The sequence below is a fragment of the Hevea brasiliensis genome, chromosome 15, assembly GCF_030052815.1.
Source record: "Hevea brasiliensis isolate MT/VB/25A 57/8 chromosome 15, ASM3005281v1, whole genome shotgun sequence".
NCBI lineage: Eukaryota > Viridiplantae > Streptophyta > Magnoliopsida > Malpighiales > Euphorbiaceae > Hevea > Hevea brasiliensis.
This window is the reverse complement of record NC_079507.1, coordinates 60,714,228-60,740,628: the sequence shown is the minus strand read 5'-3', so window position 1 is coordinate 60,740,628 and position 26,401 is coordinate 60,714,228. Positions and strand designations below refer to the sequence as shown.

At 31.9% G+C, this 26,401-nt stretch overlaps 4 protein-coding genes across 8 annotated transcripts; all 4 read left to right on the top strand.

The window, feature by feature from the left end:
- Positions 1–2,053, top strand: LOC110661843 (WRKY transcription factor 28). Its single transcript, XM_021820625.2, has 3 exons — positions 1–631; positions 748–891; positions 1,197–2,053. Exons 1-3 carry the CDS (start codon positions 198–200, stop codon positions 1,570–1,572), a joined length of 954 nt encoding a protein of 317 aa, XP_021676317.2. The 5' UTR covers positions 1–197; the 3' UTR covers positions 1,573–2,053.
- A 5,279-nt stretch (positions 2,054–7,332) lies between these two features.
- On the top strand, positions 7,333–14,587 carry LOC110661841 (protein REDUCED WALL ACETYLATION 3). Of its 3 annotated transcripts, none has more exons than XM_058135893.1 (17): positions 7,335–7,661; positions 7,774–7,823; positions 8,442–8,533; positions 9,335–9,472; positions 9,564–9,620; positions 9,706–9,778; positions 10,618–10,776; positions 11,345–11,494; positions 11,602–11,857; positions 12,242–12,357; positions 12,446–12,532; positions 12,646–12,734; positions 12,901–12,963; positions 13,102–13,158; positions 13,673–13,769; positions 13,883–14,041; positions 14,285–14,587. In XM_058135893.1, the coding sequence occupies exons 2-17, from the start codon at positions 7,791–7,793 to the stop codon at positions 14,399–14,401; spliced, it is 1,743 nt and encodes a 580-aa protein (XP_057991876.1). In that variant the 5' UTR covers positions 7,335–7,661; positions 7,774–7,790; the 3' UTR covers positions 14,402–14,587. The 3 variants fall into 3 exon arrangements, with proteins under 3 accessions (XP_057991875.1, XP_057991876.1, XP_021676313.1); XM_021820621.2 differs by having other exon boundaries at positions 7,338–7,661; positions 14,166–14,587; XM_058135892.1 differs by lacking the exons at positions 12,646–12,734; positions 14,285–14,587 and having other exon boundaries at positions 7,333–7,661.
- A 1,001-nt stretch (positions 14,588–15,588) lies between these two features.
- LOC110661842 (probable purine permease 10) lies at positions 15,589–18,913 on the top strand. Of its 2 annotated transcripts, none has more exons than XM_021820623.2 (2): positions 15,589–15,857; positions 17,519–18,913. In XM_021820623.2, the coding sequence occupies exons 1-2, from the start codon at positions 15,821–15,823 to the stop codon at positions 18,634–18,636; spliced, it is 1,155 nt and encodes a 384-aa protein (XP_021676315.2). In that variant the 5' UTR covers positions 15,589–15,820; the 3' UTR covers positions 18,637–18,913. The 2 variants fall into 2 exon arrangements, with proteins under 2 accessions (XP_021676315.2, XP_021676314.2); XM_021820622.2 differs by having other exon boundaries at positions 15,602–15,857; positions 17,495–18,913.
- A 1,055-nt stretch (positions 18,914–19,968) lies between these two features.
- On the top strand, positions 19,969–26,110 carry LOC110661869 (probable purine permease 10). Of its 2 annotated transcripts, none has more exons than XM_021820667.2 (2): positions 19,969–20,115; positions 24,777–26,110. In XM_021820667.2, exons 1-2 carry the CDS (start codon positions 20,079–20,081, stop codon positions 25,913–25,915), a joined length of 1,176 nt encoding a protein of 391 aa, XP_021676359.2. In that variant the 5' UTR covers positions 19,969–20,078; the 3' UTR covers positions 25,916–26,110. The 2 variants fall into 2 exon arrangements, with proteins under 2 accessions (XP_021676359.2, XP_057992963.1); XM_058136980.1 differs by having other exon boundaries at positions 19,982–20,115; positions 24,801–26,110.
- The last annotated feature ends 291 nt before the right edge of the window (positions 26,111–26,401 follow it).

The window sequence follows — 26,401 nt, the reverse complement described above, 5'->3', positions numbered from 1 at the left end:
ACTCTAAACCCAAACACTTTCTCTCTTTATTATATTTCTAAAATCTCAAACATCTCGCTAAGCATATATGTAATTATGTATATATAGAGACCTATGAACTAAAAGTCCAACCAACGCACATAAAATCCAAACCCTCAACCTCCTTCTCTTCCTCTTCCTCTTTCTCCTCCTCTTCTTCTTCTTCTTCTTCTTCCTCCATGTCTGATGAACACAGAGACCTCTACTACCATGCTCCTTCCCATGAAGATCACTATGATATCATCGATGAAGCTGGAGGTTACAATCAAGAGCCTCCTTCCATTTCGTCAACTTATGGGTCACAAGGGTTTGATCCTTCTTCCTACATGAGCTTCACTGAGTGCTTACATGGATCCATGGACTATAACTCTCTTGCAAAAGCCTTTGGCATGTCGCCTTCGTCTTCTGAAGTTTTTTCTTCTAAACAAGGCAATCCAAAGCCTGTGGAAATTGGAGACTTAGGTGGAGGTGGAAACGGTGAAAATCCTGTCACCCCAAATTCTTCTGTTTCTTTCTCTTCAAGTGAGGCTGGTGTTGAGGAAGATTCAGGAAAAACAAAGAAAGAGATCCCACCAAAAAGGTCTGAGGATGGAGGAGAATGCTCTAAGAAAGAGTAAGTCTTTGGTCTGAGATAATTAATCTCTTACAATTATGATCGTAAGATTGATTTCTTGATTTTTTGTTTTGGAAGATGGTGCAACTGTAATTTATGTTTATGCATATTAACAGGGGCAAGACAAAGAAGAAAGGAGAGAAAAGGCAAAAAGAGCCAAGATTTGCCTTCATGACAAAGAGTGAGGTTGATCATCTTGAAGATGGGTATAGATGGAGAAAATATGGACAGAAGGCTGTTAAGAACAGTCCTTATCCAAGGTATGCCCTCTAGTTTTTCTTGCACCTAGAGCAATTAACCTAGTGTAGTTAAGAAAATGTGAAGCCCCTCTATTAAGAACTTGATGTAACAAAAAATTATTATCGACCATTGACTATATATTTTGCATTTCTTGATTGCCAGAAGTCAAGAAAAGAAAAAAGCACAGATTAAATTGGAACAAGTTTAGTTGTAATTATATGTCTGTTTCTGTTCTGTTCTTGTCAACTGAATAGATATAGAGAGCTCCATTGGGGCTAGCTAGCTTGTTCACACAGATGATTAAAAATTTTGGTCCATATTGCAGGAGCTATTACAGGTGCACTACTCAGAAATGTACGGTCAAGAAACGAGTAGAGAGGTCATACCAAGATCCATCCATTGTGATTACAACATACGAAGGGCAACATAATCATCCGATCCCTGCCACGCTTAGAGGAAATGCTGCAGCTATGTTCTCACATTCTATGCTTACACCAGCTCCCATGGGAACTACTAGGCCTACCTTTCCTCAGGACTTTTTGGTTCAAATGGCACCCCATATAAGCAACCAAGTGGGTGCAAACTCTATGTATCCACAGAGTCTTAATAACCAACATCTTCATCACCAGTATCATCAGGTTCCTGACTATGGACTTTTGCAAGACATAGCCCCTTCCATGTTCTTTAAACAAGAGCCCTGAAATTAAGTGTTTCTTTCTCATTTGTACATATACATACTTCAACTACTTGGGTTCAATTATCATCTTCTTCCTGATTTTTGAGTTAGGTTACCATATGACACTTCTCTTCTTGATCGATCTTGCTTAATTATGCCCACTTCGAATACTACCAAGGAGTGGACTATTTATGGTTTTTTTTAGGGATTGGAGGTGATCATGTGCTTGATGAGATGCTATACAGATCAACAACGAGAAAAATGTTTCAGAGAATCCAAGAAGATGATGAGGTCAACCCGTATAGCGGTTTTTCAAAAACCTAGCGTTAGGAGATTGCATTTGCATGTGCGTGTACTGCGAAATGCAATCCCATTGGATGCTTTTATTATTGTATGGAAATGTGAGAATGAGATCCTTGGGGATTTTTCTTCCTTTTCTTTTCTTTTTAATGAATGGAAGAATTTCTCTTTCTTATTTATTATATAAAATCATCTCTCTCAGCAAATTGAAAATTTGAATTCTTGATGAGTTGCTTCCAAAAAATAATAGTATAATTAAATGTCTAAATTGGGTTTTTCTTTTTTTTTCTTTTTTGAAAATGCAATTGGTCATCTTGGAATTAATGTTGAATGCACTTTACATGTGGGGTTTATATATATGGTCCTGTCTTCAATTATAGAGAAGGAGATGCAGAAAATTTTGACTGCCTCTTCTCATGGGACAATTGAATAGCTTAGTTGATCATCCAAAAAGTCTATGAGAATATATAATAAAGCTTCAACTATTGCCTTTGCCATGTGTTAATTATCTCTTGACTGGGGCAAAAAAATCATAGGGTTAGAACTGGAATGCTTGTCGACAAGTATCTATACGGTTCCTGTTCCCCATGTTTAGTCATAAGCAAGTTTCTTGACCAAACAGATCCAAATGGGATCATTGATAGACGCCTAATTAAACCAAACCCCTTATCTTGTTTTTTTTTTTTTTTTTTTTTTTTTTTTTTTAAATAAGTCTTAATTTGTTAATTATTTAGATAATTTAAAATAAATTAACATGTTAATTAATTTCTCAGATTCGAAGCAAGGATAATTTTCACATACATGGTTATTTATTTAGTTGAGCAAAAATTATATACCAGTTTAGTTTAAGGGAAAATTTTATCTACATTTGTTCCGATCTAAGGTATAAATATACAGGTTTTATTATGCATAATATGACTTGATCGTAGCTAAATGGTTTTTCATGAGGTTTTGATCATGTTTAATTAGGTAATTAGGATGATTAGGATGAGGTCACCATTAATTTATATATACATCCAGTTATAGAGAATTGAACATCAAGAAAATTCCATGGTCTTAATACAGTCAAAATGAATTAATATTATTAATTAGGTGTTGATAAGAAATATAATATAGTAAACATTTGTTTATTTGCATGGCCCTATGACAACTTAAAATAAGTTTTACATATATATATATATATATATATATATATATATATATATATATATATATATATATATATATATATATATATATATATATATATATATATATATATTAGGTTTGAAATAATAAATTCTCAAAAAAATATTCATTGACCAAATTTCTATGGACATATATACTTCATGAAAGACTTGTAATTTGCATATCAACATAGATTTATGTATGTTTGTATGCAGGAAACATCGAGGATATTCTGCAAAATTATTAATTTTCTGAGAAAAAAAAAATCTTAAATAAACTATGTTTTTAGTCAATGTCAAACAACCTAACAAACTATAAATTATTGAAAAAAAAAAAAAAGGTGGATGATCAATCCTAAACATCAAGTAATTGCGGAGCAAACGTTGCGGTCGTTTAAAATGTTTGTACTATATATAAAATTTGAGTAAACTTCTTCTCTTTAAATTAATTTTTGAGATAAAGTAAGACTCGATCAGTCTATTTTTTTTTATATGATATCAGAGCTTACCCTATTTTAATATTGAGTTACCACCCACAAATGTATTTGCCTACAAACTTTATGCTCTAAATCTTCATGTTTGTTATCTCACATTAATTTAAAATAAAGGTTTGTGCTATATATAAGATTTGATAAAATTTCCTCATTTAAGCTAATTTTTTAAGGTGTAGCTTTTGCATTCAGTTGCCACTTCACATTGCTATATATGACTTTGACCACACAATATTTCATTGTCATAGCTTGGAAATTTAATATTATATTCTAGAACATTAAATTTTTTTTTTTTCACATTATAAGATGTTTTTGTTTCGTCTTTAATTCTTGTTTTTTTTTTCTTACAGCGTTTCATTTGAAAATTAATTAAGTTTATATTTAAATTATAGGATAATAATAATAATAATAATAATAATAATAATACATTAGCAGAATATATTGTTAAACTTCAATGGTGGGCTACGTACCATATGGTAATCATAAGGTATCATATTATTGGAGTTCTGAATTCACTTAATTTGGTTGATTTTTGTTTTCTTCAATTTGGTAAATCTGCATTAACCCCTTAAGTTAACAAGAAAAGAAAAACATGAAAAGGAAAATGAAAAACATGGTATTTAAGCAAATTGCTTTGCCACCTCAGTCTATATGAAACAATTATGACTTATATATTGGATGAAAACCAAGCCAATTAATAATTATATTCTGGCATTTTAATTTTAATTATAAAAAGTTAAATCTTTAAAATTATAACTAATAATATCTAAATCTGAAAATTAATTTAAAAAAAAACTAATTTTATTAAAAAAAAAGATAAAGAAAAATTTATAGTCAATGCATTTTATTGTGATAATAAAATGAATCCAAAAAACAATTTTGACACTATAAAATCTATATTTTGTTGTTACAAATTTTGAGAGTTGGATGTAATTGCTCCTAATTTTAAAGGTCTAGTCTAATATGACTTAATCCAGTGATCAAAGTCATATTACTTAGTATAATCAAATTCGAATCTCTACTCTTTCAATTTATGTAAAAATAAAAAAATTTAAAAATCTAACCTTTTTAGTCAAAAATTAAAACTAATTAATACAATTATTTAATCTCCTATGTCAAATTGGCAAAAAATTATTATATACATAACTACCTTAATTTTGGATCCATCCATCCATATATATTTTTAATAATTATCGCTAATTAGTACTCGTGACTCATGACAAACTTGTTGGCCTCTAAATTTGGGCATGGATCCCGTGGACTAGGCAGGCATACAATTTCTAGCTGCTAACATGCATATCCACATGATACTTCTGCAAGTCAATAACATCTACATGACCCACTTGTAAATTCTCTTTGGTCTGATTGTTAACGTTGAAGTGGAAAATTCAAACTTGACACTTATCAAGCCAGTAATAAGAGAGCCTATCTATCAAGTAATAAAGAGAAATATATTTTATATTATAGATATACGTATTTTAAATACACTTATTCAGTTTGTTTTTTTATGTGAAATATTTAAAAAAAAAAAAAAAAACTAAAATTATATATGATTTCTTTCCCACATTCATTATTTACAGGCATGGGTACAAATAAGAGAAATAAATCGATCACTGCCTATTTTAATTCAAACAAAAAATAATCTATAAAGAAATTAGTAAACCTAATAAAGATGATAACAATTTGTTCTCATTCGTGGTTTTGCCCACAGTGGACTTTGTTCTTTGATCAGCCCATCTAAGATGAGAAGGACTGCAACTTGGCCCAACGCATGGACAAATTTTGAAGTAATTAACGATTAATTTATTTTTTAAAAAAAAAATTTTTTTAATGTCATATATATAGATATATAAATATTTAAATTACTAACTACTACTTTAAGTTTAGTAGAGAGTATTAAATAAATCATGTCCAAAAAGTATAAACCAAAAGGAAATAAAATATTTATTATTATAATTGAATAATAATTTTTATTATTATTAAGATAATATTGATAATACAGGTTAATTTTGTGGAATTTTAAATAAAAATAAAAGTATATTAATTAAATTAAATTAAATTTCAATCTCTAAGAATTTATATTTTTAACTATATGTGTATTAAATTAAATGATTATAAGACTAATAATTTACCAATCAATTGCATGTTTCATGAAACAAGAAATTAAAATTTTAAATCTTATTGATGTTTTCATTATTTTATCTATCGCCATATATAAAATTTTGAAGTACTATGACTCTTTCTTGAACAATGATGATGCTAATCTAATTTAATAATTGATGTACTTGCTTTAACCTTTCCAAACCCTTTTTGTTGATTATTGTGCAGATCAAAGATTAAAATGATAATTATAACTATGAATATATAATTTTACATTTAAATTTAAAAATAAAAAATAATCTCACAAACATTTTTAAATTTTAAAATATTTTATGGCATATTTCAACTTTAATAAAATGAAATTAAGATATTTTTAAAATTAAACATAAATTTTAATCACACTAATATGATAATTTGCTAATTAGAATCTGAAATAATATTTTAATTATACTTTTATAAAAATTAAGATGTGTTATGAAATATTTATAAGAGTCGAAGTATGTCATGAATCGTTTTAACATTTAAAATGATATAAGAATTATAATTTTCAATATTGCAATCATTCTGGTTTGGACAAAAACTAAATTTCATTGGTAACTTGTAAATAAATTAAAATTCCTTTGAAACTTCATGATTGGAAAAGCCAAAAAATGGAAAAGGGAATTGAAATCTCAAATAAAAGGGTTATAAGGGTACTTTTAAATTAATTTTTTGATATTTATAAAACATGATAAAAATTATTGTTGAATTTTAATTTAATAATATTAAAATTATTTTAATTATTAATTTATTATATTTTACATAATACATTTAAGTTAAACTATTAAAAACACCATAGAAAACACTATAAATATATAATTATTACTCTCTTTGAATTGGATATAAACAATTCCTTTTATAATTAACTATATGTTAGTATAATAAATAAAATTCCCAAATATTTGTGGTTATCATTCATTCAGCAATAGTATGAGTCATAAAAATTGGTATCAAATAATCAATGAGTTTTTAATTTGATGGTGAGTTTATATTAGAATTAATTATAAAAAATTAAATAAAATAATTTTAATGAAAACTAAAATACATTAAAAAGGAAAGAATATAGACATTAGATAGGCACAGTAATTGGTTTGGTTTATAATTGATCAAGCCTATTTATAATTAAAAAATTATAAATAGATTATTATTTGATTTAATTTATAAATTAAAAAAAAATTTAAAATAGATCAAAAGTCATTAATTAGATATATTTATTTAGGTTTTATTTATTTATTTTAAAATTATTATTTAATCAAATAAAAAATAATATTATCCTAATAACTTTTAAAAATATCAATAATTCTTATTTTAACAATTATAATATTTAATTACATATTATTTTTAATATCTTAATAAATTAATTTATTTTTAAATATATTTTAAAATTTTTTTAACTATTTAAAATTAATTTTTAAATAATTTTATAAAATAAATAAATAATTATTTTTAAATTATACATAAACTAAAAACTAAAATTATTATGTACACCTGTTACAAATACAGTGCCATCCTCTTAAAATTAAAAATAACTTATTTTTTTAGTGCTCTGTACCCAATAATTAGCCTAATTATTGATAATCAATAGTCATTAGACACTAAGATACGGTGGTAGCTATTATTTATTAACAAAACTGCAAAAAGATAAGAGATCGTTTCTTCATCGATTCATTGAGAAAATTTTAATCGGAAATAATAATAATAATAATAATAATAATCGTGAGTAATGAAAGCAACAGAGCAACCGAAACCAAACCCATACATCTCCCAACCAACAACTGCAACTGCCCGTTGAAGGGAGAAGGAAGGAAGGAGTGAGACTGAGAGGGACCTCTCCTCCGCCATTATTGTCAATTCTTCAAGCAAACTCTTCTCTTGTTAACTCTCTCTTTCACAGATCTCTCTCTCTCTCTCACTCTGTGGTTGTGCTTTGGTTTCGTCTTCTTAGTAATATTTATGACCATGCCCTTTGGATCACCGCTCTTTGCCTATCTCGCTTGACCCCTCCCTCTATCCCTCTGGTGCTTCATTTTTTTTTTTTAATTTTTGTCATTTTCTGTTGGTTGTTGATTTGAACAGATTTGTAGCGTTCGCTTCCTTGATCTGATTCGGTTTCATTTCGGGTTTTGGCAGGTTTTTGGATCGTAATTATGTTGATAACGGGGCCAATTACGCCTGGACTGGTGCGGTTTTATTAAGCATTGGTTTACAATTGTTGTTTATTTTATTTATTAATTTGGTACAGTGTTGTTTACTGGTTGTTTACAATGTGGATCATTCTAGCTGTGTTTGAGTATCGAATGCATTTGCATAAAATTCATTTAGATTAGTAAGAGTTTGAAGGAGATAATTAAATTAATGGTATTTTTTGAAGTTGTTGTAAAAAGATTTTGAAATAATATTTGCATATTGCTACATTTTTAATAAGACAATGACGATTCAATAAGTGACCTGCTTGCTTTGCTTAATGATTTTTTTTTTTAAATTTTAGTCCTTTTGAATTTAACTTTATTTTTGGTGAATTGCTCTGCTACTTCTTGTTAGATTCCATCTGTTAGGGGTAGACTTTAATTTCTGTTTTTATGACTGCTGAAATTAATATTGTTTTCTGAAAGTCATGATTAGAATCTTAAGATTGGTTCTAGATCCTCTGACAAGGATTGTCATTTATGTGGGAGTGTTATCTTCCATAAATTTGACCTATTATTTAGCTGTCAAAAGAATTTTCCTGTTCTTGTTGTCATCTTCTAAGTAATTATCACCAGGCATGTCTAATGAAGCCTTTCTTTTTTATGTCCCAGGTGTCCTTTTTGCTTGGAATTATCCCAGTTTTTGTTGCATGGATATATTCAGAGTTCTTAGACTATAAGAAATCTGCATCTCTTTCTAAAGTGTAAGTTTATTTTCTTTGGCAATGGGAGCCATGGAGTCCATGGTTTGGGCTTAATTCTAATGGAATTCACTGACGTGCACTGGCTTGTTTACTTGTGCGTTGCAAGTAATGGAAAATAGATTTTTTTTTTCTCTTCTGGTTTTCTTTGAACTTATGAACAGCCTGTGGTAGTGAAAATATATTAAATGAAGAAAAGCATTGTAGATTTTTCATTTCCTTGTTAAGGCAAAATTATAGAGCTTCTCAATGCATCATGGTCTTAAATTTTGAAGTCTTTTATTTTATTTATTTATTTATTATTGCTTTCATGCTTAATTCAAATAGTGATTGTTGATATAACAACCTTTGGCTGGATTATTTGTTTGTTCTTTTTCCATCTTATTAATTTAGTTAATAGGGCTAACAGGGTGCTGAGGTACCAAATAATGTGACCACAGTAAACTGGTTAGTGGATATACTAATTGTTGCTCCCAAGTCCCACCCATCCATCCTTTCTTCTCTTGTGAATGAGATAAATTGCTGAGGAAATGGAAATGTGTAAGAAGTTGAATGTTATGTGGCATAATATATTATAGAAAAAAATATAAGCTTTGAAATGTAAAACTAAAAGAGATTGGATCAAAATGGTGAGGAGAAAACACCCACAATGCAAGACCAAATGGTTTACCAACCCCTCAATTATTAGGACAGCTGTTATAAATTGTTAACATGAAGGAGGCAATCAAGAAAAATGTGCTGATTTATAAAAATAACACATTGTTTCACTCACTTATTTTCTGATGTTGAACTATCTGGATGCAGCCATTCAGACAATAATCTGGTTGAGTTGGAGAAGGAAACAATCAAGGAAGATGATCGAGCTGTTTTGCTTGAAGGAGGCCTCACGAGAACAGCATCTGTAAAATTTCATAGCTCATCCATCAAAATGAACTTAATCAGGTTGCTTGCTACATCATGCAGTATTCTCGCAGAATTTTATTTAGAGTGCCTAAATTTTTCTTTTCATCTTCTTGAACTTTTGATGTTATAGATTTATGACTATGGACGACTCCTTTTTGCTAGAAAATCGAGCAACTTTGAGAACAATGTGAGTCTATTATATTGTAGATAGTGATACGCATCAATGCCATTTTTCGCATCTTCCTGAGTTTTTACTTTATAAATTCATACAGATCTGAGTTTGGGATGATTCTTATTTATTTCTATATATGTGACCGCACAAACTTGCTGGGAGACTCCACCAAGGTACATTTTGCTGTTCCTTGGATTAATTTTTGTCCTTATTTATGATTTCATCTCAGATGGCTTTGCGATGAAATGCTGCTTTTAAGTACAATAATGCATGTTGGCTCCCATGAGAGCTTTAGTTCCCCCATTTCTTTAAAATGTTTATGTATACATTTTCTGTCTAAATGACCCCTTGGATTGCTATGAAATCACCATCAGATTTTAAAGTAGCACAATGTAATTCAAAATTTCACTCAATTGAGTGCATCAGTAATGGTGCTACCTTCCATTTCTCATCTGTGGCTTGCAAATCATTCTACATATCAAATGATATTTGTTAGTAAGAAAAAGGGATATATTCATAGTGCATTGGCCATTGTTCTTGGGTTTAAATGGGAGTGCATAGTTCAGGTGCAATTCTCTAGAGTGGTCATTTATATGCTACTTTGGGCTTTTAATTAAAATCTTCCAATTCAGAAAGTCATACAACTCATAGTCCTACCTTTGTAATATTCATCTTGATCCTGTCTCAGTTTATAAATATATCTACAGTATGCAACAAGTAGTTTGAAGCAAAAAGTATTATCCATGATAGTACAATTGAACATGATAGACACCATACTTAGCTGGACCATAACCCCCTCTCCCCCAGCTCCAAATTATTTATAAAAAAATCACATTTGAAATGAAATATTACCTGCTTATTTAGTGATCCTTAAAGAATTATTCTTTTTGGTTTAGTGGATGGTGGTGCTGATGTCATGCTTCATGTGCATGCATTTAATCAAAACAACAATATTATGGGATTTTTTATGCCATTTTTTATCTGTTGTTTTTTCTGGGTGCTCTTTGGACAGAAATACGATCGCGACCTTTTCCTCTTCCTCTATGCTCTCCTCGTTATGGTATCAGGAATGACTTCATTGAAGAAACACAATGACAAATCAGCATTCTCTGGAAAATCCATACTTTACCTTAACCGGCATCAAACTGAAGAGTGGAAAGGATGGATGCAGGCAAGTATTTCTTGTTAAACTTTGCAATGTTTACACTAAACTATGCCCTAGCTTACAGAAAATAAGATTACCTTTTGCACCATTTTTCCTCTTTAGCATGTTCAGATGGACTTCTTTATTTTTGGTTGAAATCACCTAGTTTTCTGTATTTGTTTTGAGGATTTGTTATATGGTGCTACTCCTTTTCTTTGGATAATATAATTTTCTTTGATTGTTATTGTTGTTGTCTGGACTTCGGACTTCAGAAAGACTACTCGGGATTTTTTTGGTGTATATTATCTATTATTCCTTGCAGTAAATACATCCCAATTCTGTTAAAAGTTGTGAAGAAACCATATAGATGTTTGATGGAAATCAATATGATTTTGGTTTTCAACCATATAATTGCCTGGCAAAACCTTCGTCCATATCTATCAATTCCTGTATTGGAGTTGGATATTGAAGTGTGTACTGCTTAGTCTGTCTTCAAACAATGTTCGACATTCATTGCATAAAAAATAGTTCACATACTCGCTGGGCCTGCATTAACCCCTGTTTTGGTTCTTGTTTTGTGTTTTGTTTTTAACAGGTCCTATTCTTAATGTACCATTACTTTGCTGCAACAGAGATATACAATGCAATACGTGTCTTTATTGCTGCATATGTCTGGATGACTGGATTTGGAAATTTTTCTTATTATTACATTAAAAAGGATTTTAGCCTTGCACGCTTTGTTCAGGTAATATTTAGTGACTCTGTAACTTGTATTGTTACACAATAACAAGCTATGAACTTGATATTTGTATGACTGATAAAAATGGTTTAAATATTTATCATTTGGTGCAGATGATGTGGCGGCTCAATTTCTTTGTGGCGTTTTGCTGTATTGTTCTTAACAACGATTATATGCTGTATTACATCTGCCCAATGCACACTTTATTCACACTAATGGTGTATGGGTCCCTTGGTATATTTAATAAGTATAATGAGAATGGCTCGGTGATGACTGTGAAGATTCTTTCATGCTTTCTTGTGGTTATCTTGGTTTGGGAAATCCCTGGAGTTTTTGACATTCTCTGGAGTCCTTTACTATTCTTATTAGGTCAGTATTTGACATATCTTTTCTTGTTTTGATTCATGATTATTTGATTGACAAGTAATTTGAAACACTATAAGCTTACTTGTTATAATTGGAATGGTTTTAAAAGTCAAATTGTTTGGGTTAACTTCTGCTCTCTTGTTACAGGGTTTGTTTGTTGTTTAAAAAATTTTATGGCTTTAATTTGGCCTTGTTTCTCTTCTATATGCAATAAGCAAACCTCACTCATTATTGGTTTTTTTGCTAACTTTATCATGAAATGTTTAAATATGAACATTTGGTTAATTGAACTTGAAACAAGTTTCAATTGAATTTTATTTCAAGATTCTAAATGGCATGTTTACCTTTTGACTTCTGCATATGAACACTATTTATTTTCTATGGCAGGTTATACTGATCCTGCAAAGCCAGATCTCCCTCGAATGCATGAGTGGCACTTCAGATCTGGACTTGATCGCTATATTTGGATCATTGGAATGATATATGCATATTACCACCCAAATGTATTCACTTAACACTCGGCCATCTCATGGGTTTTCCTTCTTGTTGGCCCAACTTCTAAATCTTCTAGAATATGTCTTGAAATTTCAGGTAGAAAAATGGATGGAGAAATTGGAGGAATCTGAAACCAAGAGGAAACTCTCAATCAAAACAGGAATTGTGTCAGTTTCCTTATTGGTGAGCCTCTTTATTTTGTGAATCTAGTAGTACCATTATTTGGCTACAGATTCTTCATCATCTGTTCTACATTTCGGATTGTTGTTTGATCTCATCCTCTTTACCTTTTCAAGGTTGGTTATTTGTGGTATGAATATATTTACAAGCTGGACAAGGTTACATACAACAAGTACCACCCCTATACATCTTGGATACCCATCACGTATGTATCAAGAACTTTTTTTAGGAAGATGGTTTTGGAGTGGGGAGTTGATAATTGATAGAGAGGAAATGGAGCTCTGTTGGTGTTGTGTAGAACCTATGATATCCCACAATAGGATTTGATTAGTTTTCTTGAATCTAATTACATTTGCAAATTGTGATTCCAGCGTTTACATTTGCTTGCGGAATTTCACTCAGCAGCTACGGAGTTGCTCTTTGACTCTCTTTGCGTATGTTTCTTTTACCCATATAATTATCTATTTGGGTGAAGAATTCTCAGAATTTGCTTGACTGTTTAGATGTGGATTATCTCTCGAGTATTTGCTATTACATTTTGTGCTTGCTCTGATTCTCTCTTTTCTTCATAGTTGGCTAGGCAAGATAACTTTGGAGACCTATATTTCGCAGTTCCACATCTGGCTGAGGTTTGAGCCCTTAACTACTTGAATCTCTTCTCTTCCCTGCTTTTTTTTTTTTAGCTCCTATCATTTTCACTGTCCTTCAACACTCAGTGCACTTCAATGAATAGAAAGATGATTCATGATGAAGGCTTTTATGGCACTTCCATAAACAGCTAACAATGTTGAGAATTATTCAAATTAGTCTAATTTGATTATTACTTTTTTGTTAAGGCAATGCTGCAGAAAGTTCTTTATTAATGGTTGTATATAGTTCAACCTCCCCGTATATGCATCTTTCCAAGTCTCTTTTTGGACTTGAATTGACTTTATTTGCTGAAGGCCTCCTAATCAGAAAAAATATAGTGAAACAAACCAAAGTGAAAAAGCATGTAACGTATAAAATGTACGTAAAAAACGAAAAACTTAATTATCTATACAGTGGGATGACAATAGACTCAAGAAAACACTCAAAAGGGAAAGAATTCAGATTGTTTACAAAAACTGCAATTTCTGAACTCCATATATGCTGTATGTGCAGATCAAACATCCCCAATGGACAGCCGAAGTGGCTTCTTTCTATTATACCGGAGTATCCATTGCTGAATTTCATGCTCACAACTGCCATCTATGTCATGGTAAGCACATTTATTAACTTGACAATATAATATTTTCGGACAGTGGTAGTAAATAATTTGAATTTCTATTTTGTGTGTGCATGTGTGTCTGTATCATCTCTTTGCTTTTGCAGATATCTCATCGGCTTTTTGAATTAACCAATACACTGAAGGCAGTTTTTATACCCACAAAAGACACTCGGCGGCTTTTTTATAATTTTGTTGCTGGGGCTGCTATTTCTCTATTTCTATATTTTGTGTCGCTCATTCTTCTTCAGATTCCTCATTCTTCTGTAAGCTTCTCACTGCCACATAATAATGGCCAATGAGCTTGTGACAGATTTAGGATGTTTTCAGCTTAATTAATTATATACGAATTGCCATTTGGGAATTGAATAATCCTGCTTCTTTACACAGGCCTGACAAATGAAAGGCGAAATGGAAAGGAGAATATACATAGAGGTTTTCCATGGCACGCACAAAGAGATATAGGAAGTGAAATAAGGGAAGTTGGAGAATGTTGCTAGCAAATCTAGGTAAAGATGAATGTTTTAAACGAACCTAAGGGAGGGAAAATGCTTTCTGATGCCATGTCAGAGCTGAAGCTGGATACTGAATTTGCCTTGGGAATCAGGCAGCAGGCAGGCGAATGACAGGAAAGGGATTTTTTTTTTTTTTTTTGTAATATTGCATATCACCATATATTCTTTTTGTTGTCATAATTTTTTTTTACCACTTTATGCCATTTATGAAAGAAATTGTAGGGTACTGTGACATAGATTTGTTGTTTGTCATCGAACGAATTCAAGATTCAATACTAACATGCAATTTTATTGTAATTCTGTATTTTTACACGTCTATTCACATAGAAATCTAAGCATTAAATGTACTGACTTTTTTCAAAATTTCAAAGCTCAAGTGGCTGGCCCATTGCTGTTCTTTAATCTCACCATCATTTATTAAGCAACAGAAGCATAGTTATAATAACAGTGAAAGCAACAAAAAATAGTAATAAGAAGAATGAAACAAAGTAACAAATGGTTAGAAGCAAACGATGTGAATATGATTACAAAGGGAAATTGATAGAGTTAGGAGAGTAAACCAATGGGAAGAAAAACAAAATGTGAATTTATATTAAGTACTAGAGATTACAGTAAAGAAATTACACAGCAATTCTCTCACTATACTCTCTGGCTCTCAATACGGCAATAAAAAAAATGCTGAAATACAAATTTCAGAATTTCCAGAGAAGAATCCCTGGCCTAACAATAATGCCGAAAATAAGAGAAATTACTCAACATGCCTTCCTCATTATTCTAGATGCTTTGATAGACTACTCAGCACATGCTCCTTGGCTGTCATTTGATTACCCTTCCTTGCGTGCTACCTCACCCGTAATTCTCTCCAACAACTTCTTCTAGAATACTCAATTACAGCAGTTCAATTTCAGAACCTTCCTCATTTGCTGATAACTCCTCTTTAGCCGCCTTGACATATATTCTGTTTGGGTAATGAGGCTGGGCCTTTAGTTGAGTAGCTATCAGAATTGCTTTGTCCTAATAACGCATATTAGAAAGTGCAATTGGTCATTTTATCGTGGGTGGGTACAGAGATTAGATGTTAAGGACTTGAAAAGAGTACTCAATTTTGCACAAACCTACAAATTGTAATCAAGATTTGAAGCCGTTAATGACAAAGAAATAAGCATGCAAGCCAAGCCAAGCCAATTCAAGTCTCACAAATCCACGGCTTCTCCCTGATTTCTCGCATCGCCTAATACGGCCTTATGATAAATGATATTACTATTCAAGTTCAAACAAAATCCAATTTGAAACGCCTTGTTGGGGTTCATGAATTAAGTCATGGTCCCTGCTAGAGGACATGGAGGGGCCACCAATGCCAAATGGAATCCTTTGGCTGACGACTGCCCAAAACCTAAAATTATACATTTTAGAATAATTTCTGAAATTTATGAAAGTCGCCATTGTTTGAAATAAACTAAGAATTCTAGGTCTCTCTCTCTCTCTCTCTCTCTCTTCAGGGTTGATTATTTTGACTTCTCCAACTTAGATATGGGAGAGGCTCGAGAAGAGCAACTAGACATCTCGGGTAAGCAAGCTTTTACTTGACCAAAATTACCCTTCAGTTCCTTTTCTTTGAGTGATTCAAGTCATATAAGAGAGATGCATACTTGATATAGAATAATCTACTTATAAACTGTTAGGATTAGTTAGGTGGGATTTATTAGTTACTGTATTGGGTAATTGAAATGGGAGATAGGGGCTTGTTTTCTATTCATTCAAGATTAATCAATATAATTTCTCTCTCCCCCTAAATTTTCTCTCTCAATCTCTCTCTTTTATCATTCTTTTCCTTTTATATTCTTGCTCTTTCTTTTCTCTATTTGCTTCAATAACCATGGTTGAGAATAAGAAGCTTAAGGCAATCAATTCTAGTAAAGCTAATGAAGCATTTTACCATAATCAAGAAGCACAATAGAAATTTCTTATCAGAGTGGAGCAGATTCAACAGGAAATAGAACAAAAAAGTGGATTATTAGTTTGACATTGAAACCGAACAATGAAAAATATTTTCCTTGAAAATAATTGGCCCAATCTTGAAAAGAAGATCACGATTCTTGCGGCAATCATGGTTTCCGCGAAAAAAATTCCACCAACTTTGGTTGTTCCAATCTTCGAGAAGAAGATCAAGATTGTGATGGCAATGATGATAAGTTCCTGCTCTCAAATTAAATTCTTCCATTTCCAGGATTTGCTGGAGGTAATATGTACAAGTTTGAAAGCAAATTTTAATGCCTCTCAAGTATTTTGGTACGAAGAAATTTAATAAAGATGAAATCTATACAACATATATGGAATCTTCAATTAAAGATGGTAATAATTATACATTTGTTGCCCTTCAATCTACTGAAATTCTTGAAAATGATCATGGAGTGTTGTTGGATAAATTTGATTATACTCTTAAGAAGCTTTACATCAGAATTTTTTCTTGTTGCGGGGCTGTTCTTGATAAGGGAAAAAAATGAAACAATAGAAACAGTATGTTGTGAAAAATGGCATCAATCTTGTGGTAGTTGTGATTTGGAATTGCAACTGAATAATCTTGTGATTGTGATCCTTAAAAAGGAAAGTTTGAAATGTGGAGAACGGAAGGAAGAAGATGAATCTTTATCCCTAACGGACCTCTGCCATGAAGGTCATTTGTGAAAATGACTGAGTTGCCTTTCTTGAAATTACTATGCAAAGATTCAACAATTATCATGGGAGGGTAATATTAGGATTAGTTAGAGAATAGTATATGAGGTTTATTAATTACTGTAATGGATAACTGAAACAGGAGATAAATAGGAGATAGGGCCTGTATTTTCTATTCAAGATGAATGGATACAATTTCTATATCTCTCTTTCTTTCTCTCCTCCTTCTCTTTCTTCTGTTTCTCTCCCCTTTCCTCCATTCTTCTGCTTACTTGTGACCAGGTCACAACATAAACTTATAGCACCAATCATAATTTTGCGTTGAAATAGAATTATCATATGAATTGAAATATTTTCCAAGCAATTTGTCAATCTTAATTTAATGAGAAAAGGTGAAAATTCAAGAGCTCTTTGCTAAGGTGATATTCTACTTCTTCATTTAGTAAACCCGAGAAATGCAACTATGAGCTAGCTTAGCTTCGATTAAAAGTGTTGAGGAGCATTTTGCATGAGTTATTGATGTTGTACCAGTCATTCTATATGTTCCCTTGCCAGGGCAGGAAGCTGAAGAGGCAACCGCAACTGAGCACACCAATGTGGCCAACCAGCAGATACTCCAACAAAAGAACATTATTGAGTGGCTCCGAATAGCCACCTTCACATTCTTCCTTCTTGCTGGCCAGACAGTGGCTACATTCTTGGGAAGACTATATTTTGACAAAGGTGGAAACAACAAGTGGATGGAAACATTTGTGCAAACTGCTGCCTTCCCTTTAATCTTTCTCCTTTACTTCATATCACCACTCAAAAATCCCACCACAAACGATATTAATGCAAATTCACCCTCGAAGTTGGTGCTTGTATCTATTTATACCATGCTTGGAATATTTCTAGCAGCAAACAGTATGCTTTATTCAGTTGGACTCCTATACCTGCCAGTGTCCACTTACACTCTAATATGTGCATCACAATTAGGCTTCAACGCTTTATTTTCCTTCTTCATCAATTCACAAAAGTTTACTCCTTTCATTGTCAATTCTGTAGTTCTTCTAACCATCTCCTCTATCCTCCTTGTATTCCAAAGTGACTCTACAGAATCAAAACCAGTCTCCAAAGGGAAGTTTGTGATTGGATTTATATGCACTCTTGGTGCTTCTGCTGGGTATGGATTGATGCTTTCTTTAATACAATTCTGTTTCAATAAGGTGTTAAAACAGGAAAATTTCAAGGTGGTTTTGGATATGATTGTCTACCCATCACTCGTCGCCACTCTAGCTATCCTGGTGGGACTTTTTGCGAGCGGAGAATGGAAGGGATTAAGGAGAGATATGGAGGAGTATGAGCTGGGAAATGTGTCCTACCTAATGACTTTGATTTGGACAGCTATAAGTTGGCAGGTTTTTAATATTGGGTGTACAGGATTGATCTTTGAAGTGTCTTCACTCTTCTCTAATGTCATTAGTACTTTTGGTCTGCCTATTGTCCCTGTGCTCGCCGTCTTCATTTTCCATGACAAAATGGATGGTCTGAAGGTGATTGCCATGGTTTTGGCTATATGGGGCTTTGTTTCATATGTCTATCAGCACTATCTTGATGATCATAAGTCCAAGACTGAAATAAACAATGTCAATGAAGAGGCTCCTGACTGTGAAGGAGAGCTAATACATGAGTAAGAACTTCTTTATGCCAATTGCAGCTACAGCTAAGTATCTGTTTCCCGTATAGATAAACAAAGCAGGGAAGAACTTAGATGTTGTCAAGTAATAGAATTGTAACTAATCTGTTATCTCCGAAAACTTAGATGTTGTCAAGAACTTAGATCTTTTTATTTATCTATTGATTATTATAGTACTGCAAGATTAGCATACACATTTTCTGTGACATCGATTTGTTGTTTGTCACAAACGAATTCAAGATTCAATACTAATGCAATTTTATTGTAATTCTGTATTTTTGCACGTCTATTCACGCAGAAATCTATGCATTACATTTTACTGACTTTTTTCAAATTTTCAAAGCTCAAGTGGCTGGCCCATTGCTGTTCTTTAATTTCACCATCATTTAATAAGCAACAGAAACATAAATATAATAATAGTGAAGGCAACAAAAAATAGTAACGAGAAGAATGAAACAAAGTAACAAATAGTTTGAAGCAAAAGATGCGAACATGATTACAAAGGGAAATCGATAGAGTTAGGAGTGTAAACCGATGGGAAAAAGAAGAAAATATGAAATTGCATTAAGAACCAGAGAAAAGGAACTTGGCCTAGCACAATGCTGTAATGCAAATTTCAGAATTTCCAGAGAAGAATCTCTGGCCTAGCAATAATGCCGAAAATAAAAGAAACTACTCAACATGCCAAACTCATTATTCTAGCTGCTTTAAATAGACTACTAAGCACATGCTCCCTTAGTTGTCATTTGGTTACCCTTCCTTGCGCTCTCCCTAACCCGTGATTCTTTCCAACAACTTCTAGAATACTCAATTCCAGCCGTTCATTTTCAGAACCTTCCACATTTGCTGATAACTCCTCTTTAGCCTTCTTGACATATATTCTGTTTGGGTCTATGAGCTTCAGTCCCAGGGCCTTTTGTTGAGTAGCTATCAGAAATGCTTTGTCCTAATAACGCATTTTAGAAGTGTGCAGTTGGTCATTTTATCGTGGGTGGGTACACAATAAAAAGACTTAAAAAGAGTACACAATTTTGCACAAACCTACAAATTGTGATCGAGATTTGAAGCCGTTAATGACAAAGAAATAAGCATGCAAGCCAAGCCAATTCAAGTCTCACAAATCCACGGCTTCTCCCTGTTTTCTCACATCGCCTAATACGTCATTATGATAAATGGTATTACTATTCAAGTTCAAACAAAATCCAATTGAAACGCCTTGTGGGGCTTCATGAATTAAGTCATGGTCCTTGCTAGAAGGCATGCAGGGACTATCAATGCCAAATGGAATCCTTTGACTGACAAGTGCCCAAAACCTAAAATTGTACATTTTAGAATAATTTCCGCATTATGTATGAAAGTTGCCATTGATTGAAATAAACTAAGAATTCTAGGTCTCTCTCTCTCTCCAGGATTGATTTTTTTGACTTCTCCAACTTAGACATGGGAGAGGCTCAAGAAGAGCAACTAGACATCTCGGGTAAGCAAGCTTTTACTTCACCAAAATTACCCTTCAGTTCCTTTTCTTTGAGTGATTCATGTCGTATAAGAGAGATGCATAATTGATATAAAATTATCTACTTTTAAACTGTTAGGATTAGTTAGGTGGGATTTATTAGTTCTTGTATTGGATAACCGAAACAGGATGTAGGAGCTGTGTTTTCTATTCATTCAAGATTAATCTATATAATTTCAATCTCTTTCTAAATTCTTTCTTTCAATCTCTCTCTTTCTTCTTTTATCATTCTTTTTCTTCTATATTCTTGCTCTTTCTCCTCTCTATTTGCTTCGATAGTCATGGCTGAGAATAACACCGTGTTTGGATCATGGTTTGCAATTGTTTCATATTGTATAATATGGTTACTCTATATTTTGGAAAGATTATTCTTAAAAAATTGATGATTTTGGGTTGTAAAATGGTGATTTACTAACCATTATTTTACCATAGTTTTTCAAGTCATCAAATTGGTGGTTTGGGATAGTTTAGAATTTTTGCATTCCCATTTTACCCTTACACAATTCATTCTCTCATGAAAATATTATATATTTGTTAGGTATATTTAGTGATTAATTAAAAAAAATAAAATGTCTATAACATTATTTGTAATAATATTTTATTTAAATAAATATCTTTAAACCATTTATATATTTAAAATCGTAATAAAAGGTATTTTTAGTAATCTTTTTCAGTAATTTTTATACTTACTTTATTTTACCATATCATAATAATGTATCATACAATCTTTCCAAACATATTAATAATAAAAATCATACCATACAATATAATACTATACATTAATAAGCACTCAATCCAAACAGGGGTAAGAAGCTTTAAGGCAATCAAACCTTTAAGGTTAATTCTAATAAAGCTAAGAAACATTCCAGAATCAAGAAGCACAACAGAAATTTCTGATTAGAATGGAGTAGATTCAATAGGAATAGAAAAGATTCAATGGAAAATGGAATAAACTCAACAGAGATTAGTACAGACAATGTATTAATTCTTTGAATTACTAGCTCAAGTAATGGGTATTGCCATTGACAAAAAAAGTTGGCAGAAATTTAAATTGTTCCAGTCTTGAAAAACAAGATCACAATTCCCGTGGCAATGATGGTCTTGTTGTCCATAAAAAAGGTTCCACCAACTTTAGTTGTTCCAATCTTGGACAAGAAGATCAAGATTGTGATGACAATAATGATAAGTTCCAGCTCTTAAATTAAATTCTTCCATTTCAAGGATTTGCTGGAGATGTGTAAGTTTGAAAAGCAAATTTCAATACCTCTCAAGCACTTCGATATGGAGAAATTTAATAAAGATGAAATCTATACAACAGATATGGAATCTTCAATCAAGATGGCAATAATACATTTGTTACCCTTTAATCTACTAAAATTGTTGAAGATGATCATGGAGTGTTGCTGGATAAATTTGATTATACTCCAAGAAGCTTTACATCAGAATTTTTTCTTGTTGTTGGAGCTCTTGACAAGGGAAAAAATGAAACAATTGAAGCAATATCTTGTGAAAATGGTATTAATCTTGTGTTTGTTGTGATTTAGAATTGCAATTGAATAATCTTGTGATTGTGATCCTTAAAGAAGGAAAGTTTGAAATGCAGAGAAGGGGAAGGAAGAAGATGAATCTTTATCCCTAGAGGACCTCTGCCATTAAGGTCATTTGTGAAAATGACTGAGTTGCCTTTCTTGAAATTACCATGCAAAGATTCAGCAATTATGAGAACAAGAAAAGAGGGAAGGAATGAGCAGTGTACGATGGATTATTTTTTCATCCTTGGGAACAAGGATGATCTTTATGGGAGGGTAATATTAGGATTAGTTATATATATATATATATATTAACGTAGGCTAAATTTTTTTATGGGTTTAATTTTATTAATTTTTTTATTAATTAGTTATTAGATTTCTTCAAACTATAATTAAGTTATTAATTGATGTGTTCCAACCGCAAGTGCACGGGTCGTTCAAGAAGTATAGAAAAAGATATCGTTCCCAAGGAGAGTTGTGTTAATGATTGAATTTTTGATGTAAAATAAAATATGTTAAAATTGTATTTTAATCAAATTAATAAAAGAAATTTAGGAATTTGAAGTATAAGGTATGAAAATACAAAACTAAATTCAAATAATGACTAATTTAGTAATTCGCAAAATAAAGAAATTGATAATATTAATAATGAAAATTAATAAAATGAGATTAAACTAAACACTCAAAAGTAAAATTCCAAGCAATAATTGTTAAAAGACGATTCTGGAGTTAAGTGTTCATATTTAAGTCATTTTAGGATTTTTCCTAGCTAGCTCAATCCATGAAATTTATGGATTTAAAGGAGATTAATTCTAAAATCATTTGAAAACTCTTTCGAGTGAGACAAAGAGTGTCTTAATTAACTTAATCCTACTTTCGTGGAGTTAAAATTAACCAAGATCCATTAGGTTCTTTAATCAATCTATTAAAACTCTCTTAACCCTTAGTCTATTTCTTGATCTAAGTTAATTAAGTCCAATTTCTTGATTAACTATTACTTAGTTTTCTCCTTTCGGTGCTTCAACCAAGGATTAAGAACATAACTTAATGGGGCCCTTTATTAAGCATGTGACAAGAAATGGATTAAAGTTCATAAATTTTATTAAATTGGGACTAATCCAGTTCAAATCCACAAAAATAACTAAAATATTACATCCCTTACTCTAGAATCAAAGAAAACTACCCATAATCCATTTTTAACACAAGAAATTCTAAGTAAAAGAGGAAATAAATCATGAAAATAAACTAAAACTAAAGAAACCCAATAAGAGAAATGGAGAAAATGGTGAAGAAGAGGAGAAGAAGCTGGATTCTGCTCCCCAAGAATGAAAGTCGACTGCTCCTCTGTTTTTTTGCCCCTTTTTCTGTCTTCCTCTCTTTCTTCTTATAGCAAAAAATGAGGTAAGGGTACTATTTATACTTTTTTGACAAATAACTCTAAAAATGGTGTATTTGAGGAAGGGATTTATGTGTAAAAATTCTTCTGCCAGCTCATTATGAAGACTTGCACAAGTTATGCAAGCTTCCTATGCAGATTCTGAGCAAATTTGGTAATTCCAGGTGCTTCCCGTTATGTTCATAAGTGAGGCGTGAGATTGCATAAGTTATGCAGTTGGTTGTGCAGATTTCGGCAAGTTTGGGTGCTCTTTCCGTAAAGCTGCATAAGCAGGATGCCAGACTGCATAAGTTATGCAGTTTTCCGTGAAGTTGCATAAGCAGGGCATGAATCTGCATAAGTTGTGCGGTAACTCATGCAGATTTCGGCAGGTTTGGAAAATTGCTTCTTCTCCCTGTGCAGAACTGTACAACCTATGCGGCAAGTTATGCGCAATTTGGCCAATGCATACTTTAACTTTGAAACTTGTTTTTGACATCTTTGGCTGTAGAAATCACTCCTCATTGGCAAAAATTTCTTTTTCTGTCCCTTAAAAATACTATTTTTTCCTACAAAATAAAGTAAAATTATAAATTAATCCAAGAATTGACAATCATAAAAAACTATCTAAATAACTAATAAAATTGGCTAAAAGTGACTAATAATTAAATAAAATAGCCATAAAATTAAACCTAAATGACTATGTAAAATGCATGTATAATTAATTCTCCAATATGCATATGTAAGTGAGACATTATTTAATAGTTACTCTCTTAATATTATAGTAAACAACCATTGTCATAATATAAGTTATAATATATTAACATATATTTATTATATATATATATATATATATATATATATATATATATATATATATATATATATATATATATATATTGAACTATATTTATACATTTTTAGATAATTAATAATACTTTTAAGAATAATATTAATATTAGTAAATAAAGATAATATTTAAATATATTATATTTCTTTAACATATTAAGAGGATACAATAAAATTTTGATATTTAAAATAGTGAAAATAATCATATGATCGAACCAATTTCAGATGATTTAAAATCTTTATCACTATATTTATTAAAAAAATTTAGTCAATATAAAAAATAATAAAAATAAAATATAAAATAAATAGTAAAAAATTTAAGACATTATTTTATTTTCATATACTAAAAGTAAAAAAATATAGAAACTAAAATTATTTATATGTTAAAATTGTCAATAGCTATGTGCATTAACATAGGTAATTCCCTGAGATGTCAATCGTACAAATTACTGTTAGTCTAATGAATAGTTGAAACAGGAGATAAATAGGAGATAGGGCCTGTATTTTCTATTCATTTAAGATTACTCGATACAATTTCCATCTTGCTCTTTCTTCTTCCTCTCCTCCTTCCTTTTTTCTATTTCTCTCCCCTTTCCTCTATTCTTGCACTTAGTTGTGACCCGGTCACAACATAAACTTATAGCACCAATCATATTTTTGTGTTGAAATAGATTATCATATGAATTGAAATATTTTCCAAGTAATTTGTCAATCTTAATTTAATGAGAAAAGGTGAAAATTCAATAGCTCTTTGCGAAGGTGATATTCTATTTCTTCATTTAGTATACCAAAGAAATGCAACTATGAGCTAGCTTAGCTTGGATGAAAAGTGTTTGTGGAGCATTTAGCATGAGTTATTGATCTTGTACCAGTCAGTCTATATGTTCCCTTGCCAGGGCAGGAAGCTGAAGAGGCAACCCCAACCGAGCACACCAATGTGGCCAACCAGTCAATACTCCTTCAACAAAAGAACATTATTGGCCGGCTCCGAATAGGCATCTTCACATTCTTCCTTCTTGCTGGCCAGACAGTGGCTACAATCTTGGGAAGACTATATTTTGACAAAGGTGGAAACAGCAAGTGGATGGAAACATTTGTGCAAACTGCTGCCTCCCCTTTAATCTTTCTCCTTTACTTCCTATCACCGCTCAAAAATCCCACCACAAACGATATTAATGCAAATTCACCCTCGAAGTTGGTGCTTGTACCTATTTATACCTTGTTTGGAATATTTCTAGCAGCAAACAGTATGCTTTATTCAGTTGGACTTCTATACCTGCCAGTGTCCACTTACACTCTAATATGCGCATCACAATTAGGCTTCAACGCTTTATTTTCCTTCTTCATCAATTCACAAAAGTTTACTCCTTTCATTGTCAATTCTGTAGTTCTTCTCACCATCTCCTCTATCCTCCTTGTATTCCAAAGTGACTCTACAGAATCAAAGCCAGTCTCCAAAGGGAAGTTTGTGATTGGATTTATATGCACTCTTGGTGCTTCTGCTGGGTCTGGATTGATGCTTTCTTTAATACAATTCTGTTTCAGTAAAGTGTTAAAACAGGAAAACTTCAAGGTGGTTTTGGATATGATAGTCTACCCGTCACTCGTCGCCACTCTAGCTATCCTGGTGGGACTTTTCGCTAGCGGAGAATGGAAGGGATTAAGGAGAGATATGGAGGAGTTTGAGCTGGGAAATGTGTCCTACCTAATGACTTTGATTTGGACAGCTATAAGTTGTCAGGTTTTCAATATTGGGTGTACAGGATTGATCTTTGAAGTGTCTTCACTCTTCTCTAATGTCATTAGTACTTTTGGTCTGCCTGTTGTCCCAATGCTCGCCGTCTTCATTTTCCATGACAAAATGGATGGTCTGAAAGTGATTGCCATGGTTTTGGCTATATGGGGCTTTGTTTCATATGTCTATCAGCACTATCTTGATGATCATAAGTCCAAGACTGAAATAAACAATGTCAATGAAGAGGTTCCTGACTGTGAGGGAGCTCATACATGAGTAAGAACTTCTTTATGCCAATTGCAGCTACAGGTAAGTATCTGTTTCCCGTATAGATAAAAAAAGCTGGGAAGAACCTAGATGTTGTCTAGTAGTAGAATTGTAACTAATCTGTTATCTCCAAAAACTTAGATGTTGTCAAGAACTTAGATCTTTTTATTTATCTATTTATTATAGTATTGTAAGATTAGCATACACATTTTCTGTTACCATTTCGTTCAGCATTGACGGCTCTATTGACAGGGACATACTGAGACATCTTTGTCCGGCATCAAACAAATTCATCAGGAGTCAAACTTAATCCAGACTTGTTAAATATATTTAACTGCAATTTGCAAATCATTATCATGTCAAAGAACATGTAGAATCTTATCAGGATTTTGGTGGCAATATTTTCAACTGCGTACCATTTTAGGCACAGCGAAGTTTACTATTGTCTTCTTCCTTTAGTTATTTTTTTTTATAGCACACACACGTGCGTCTTTG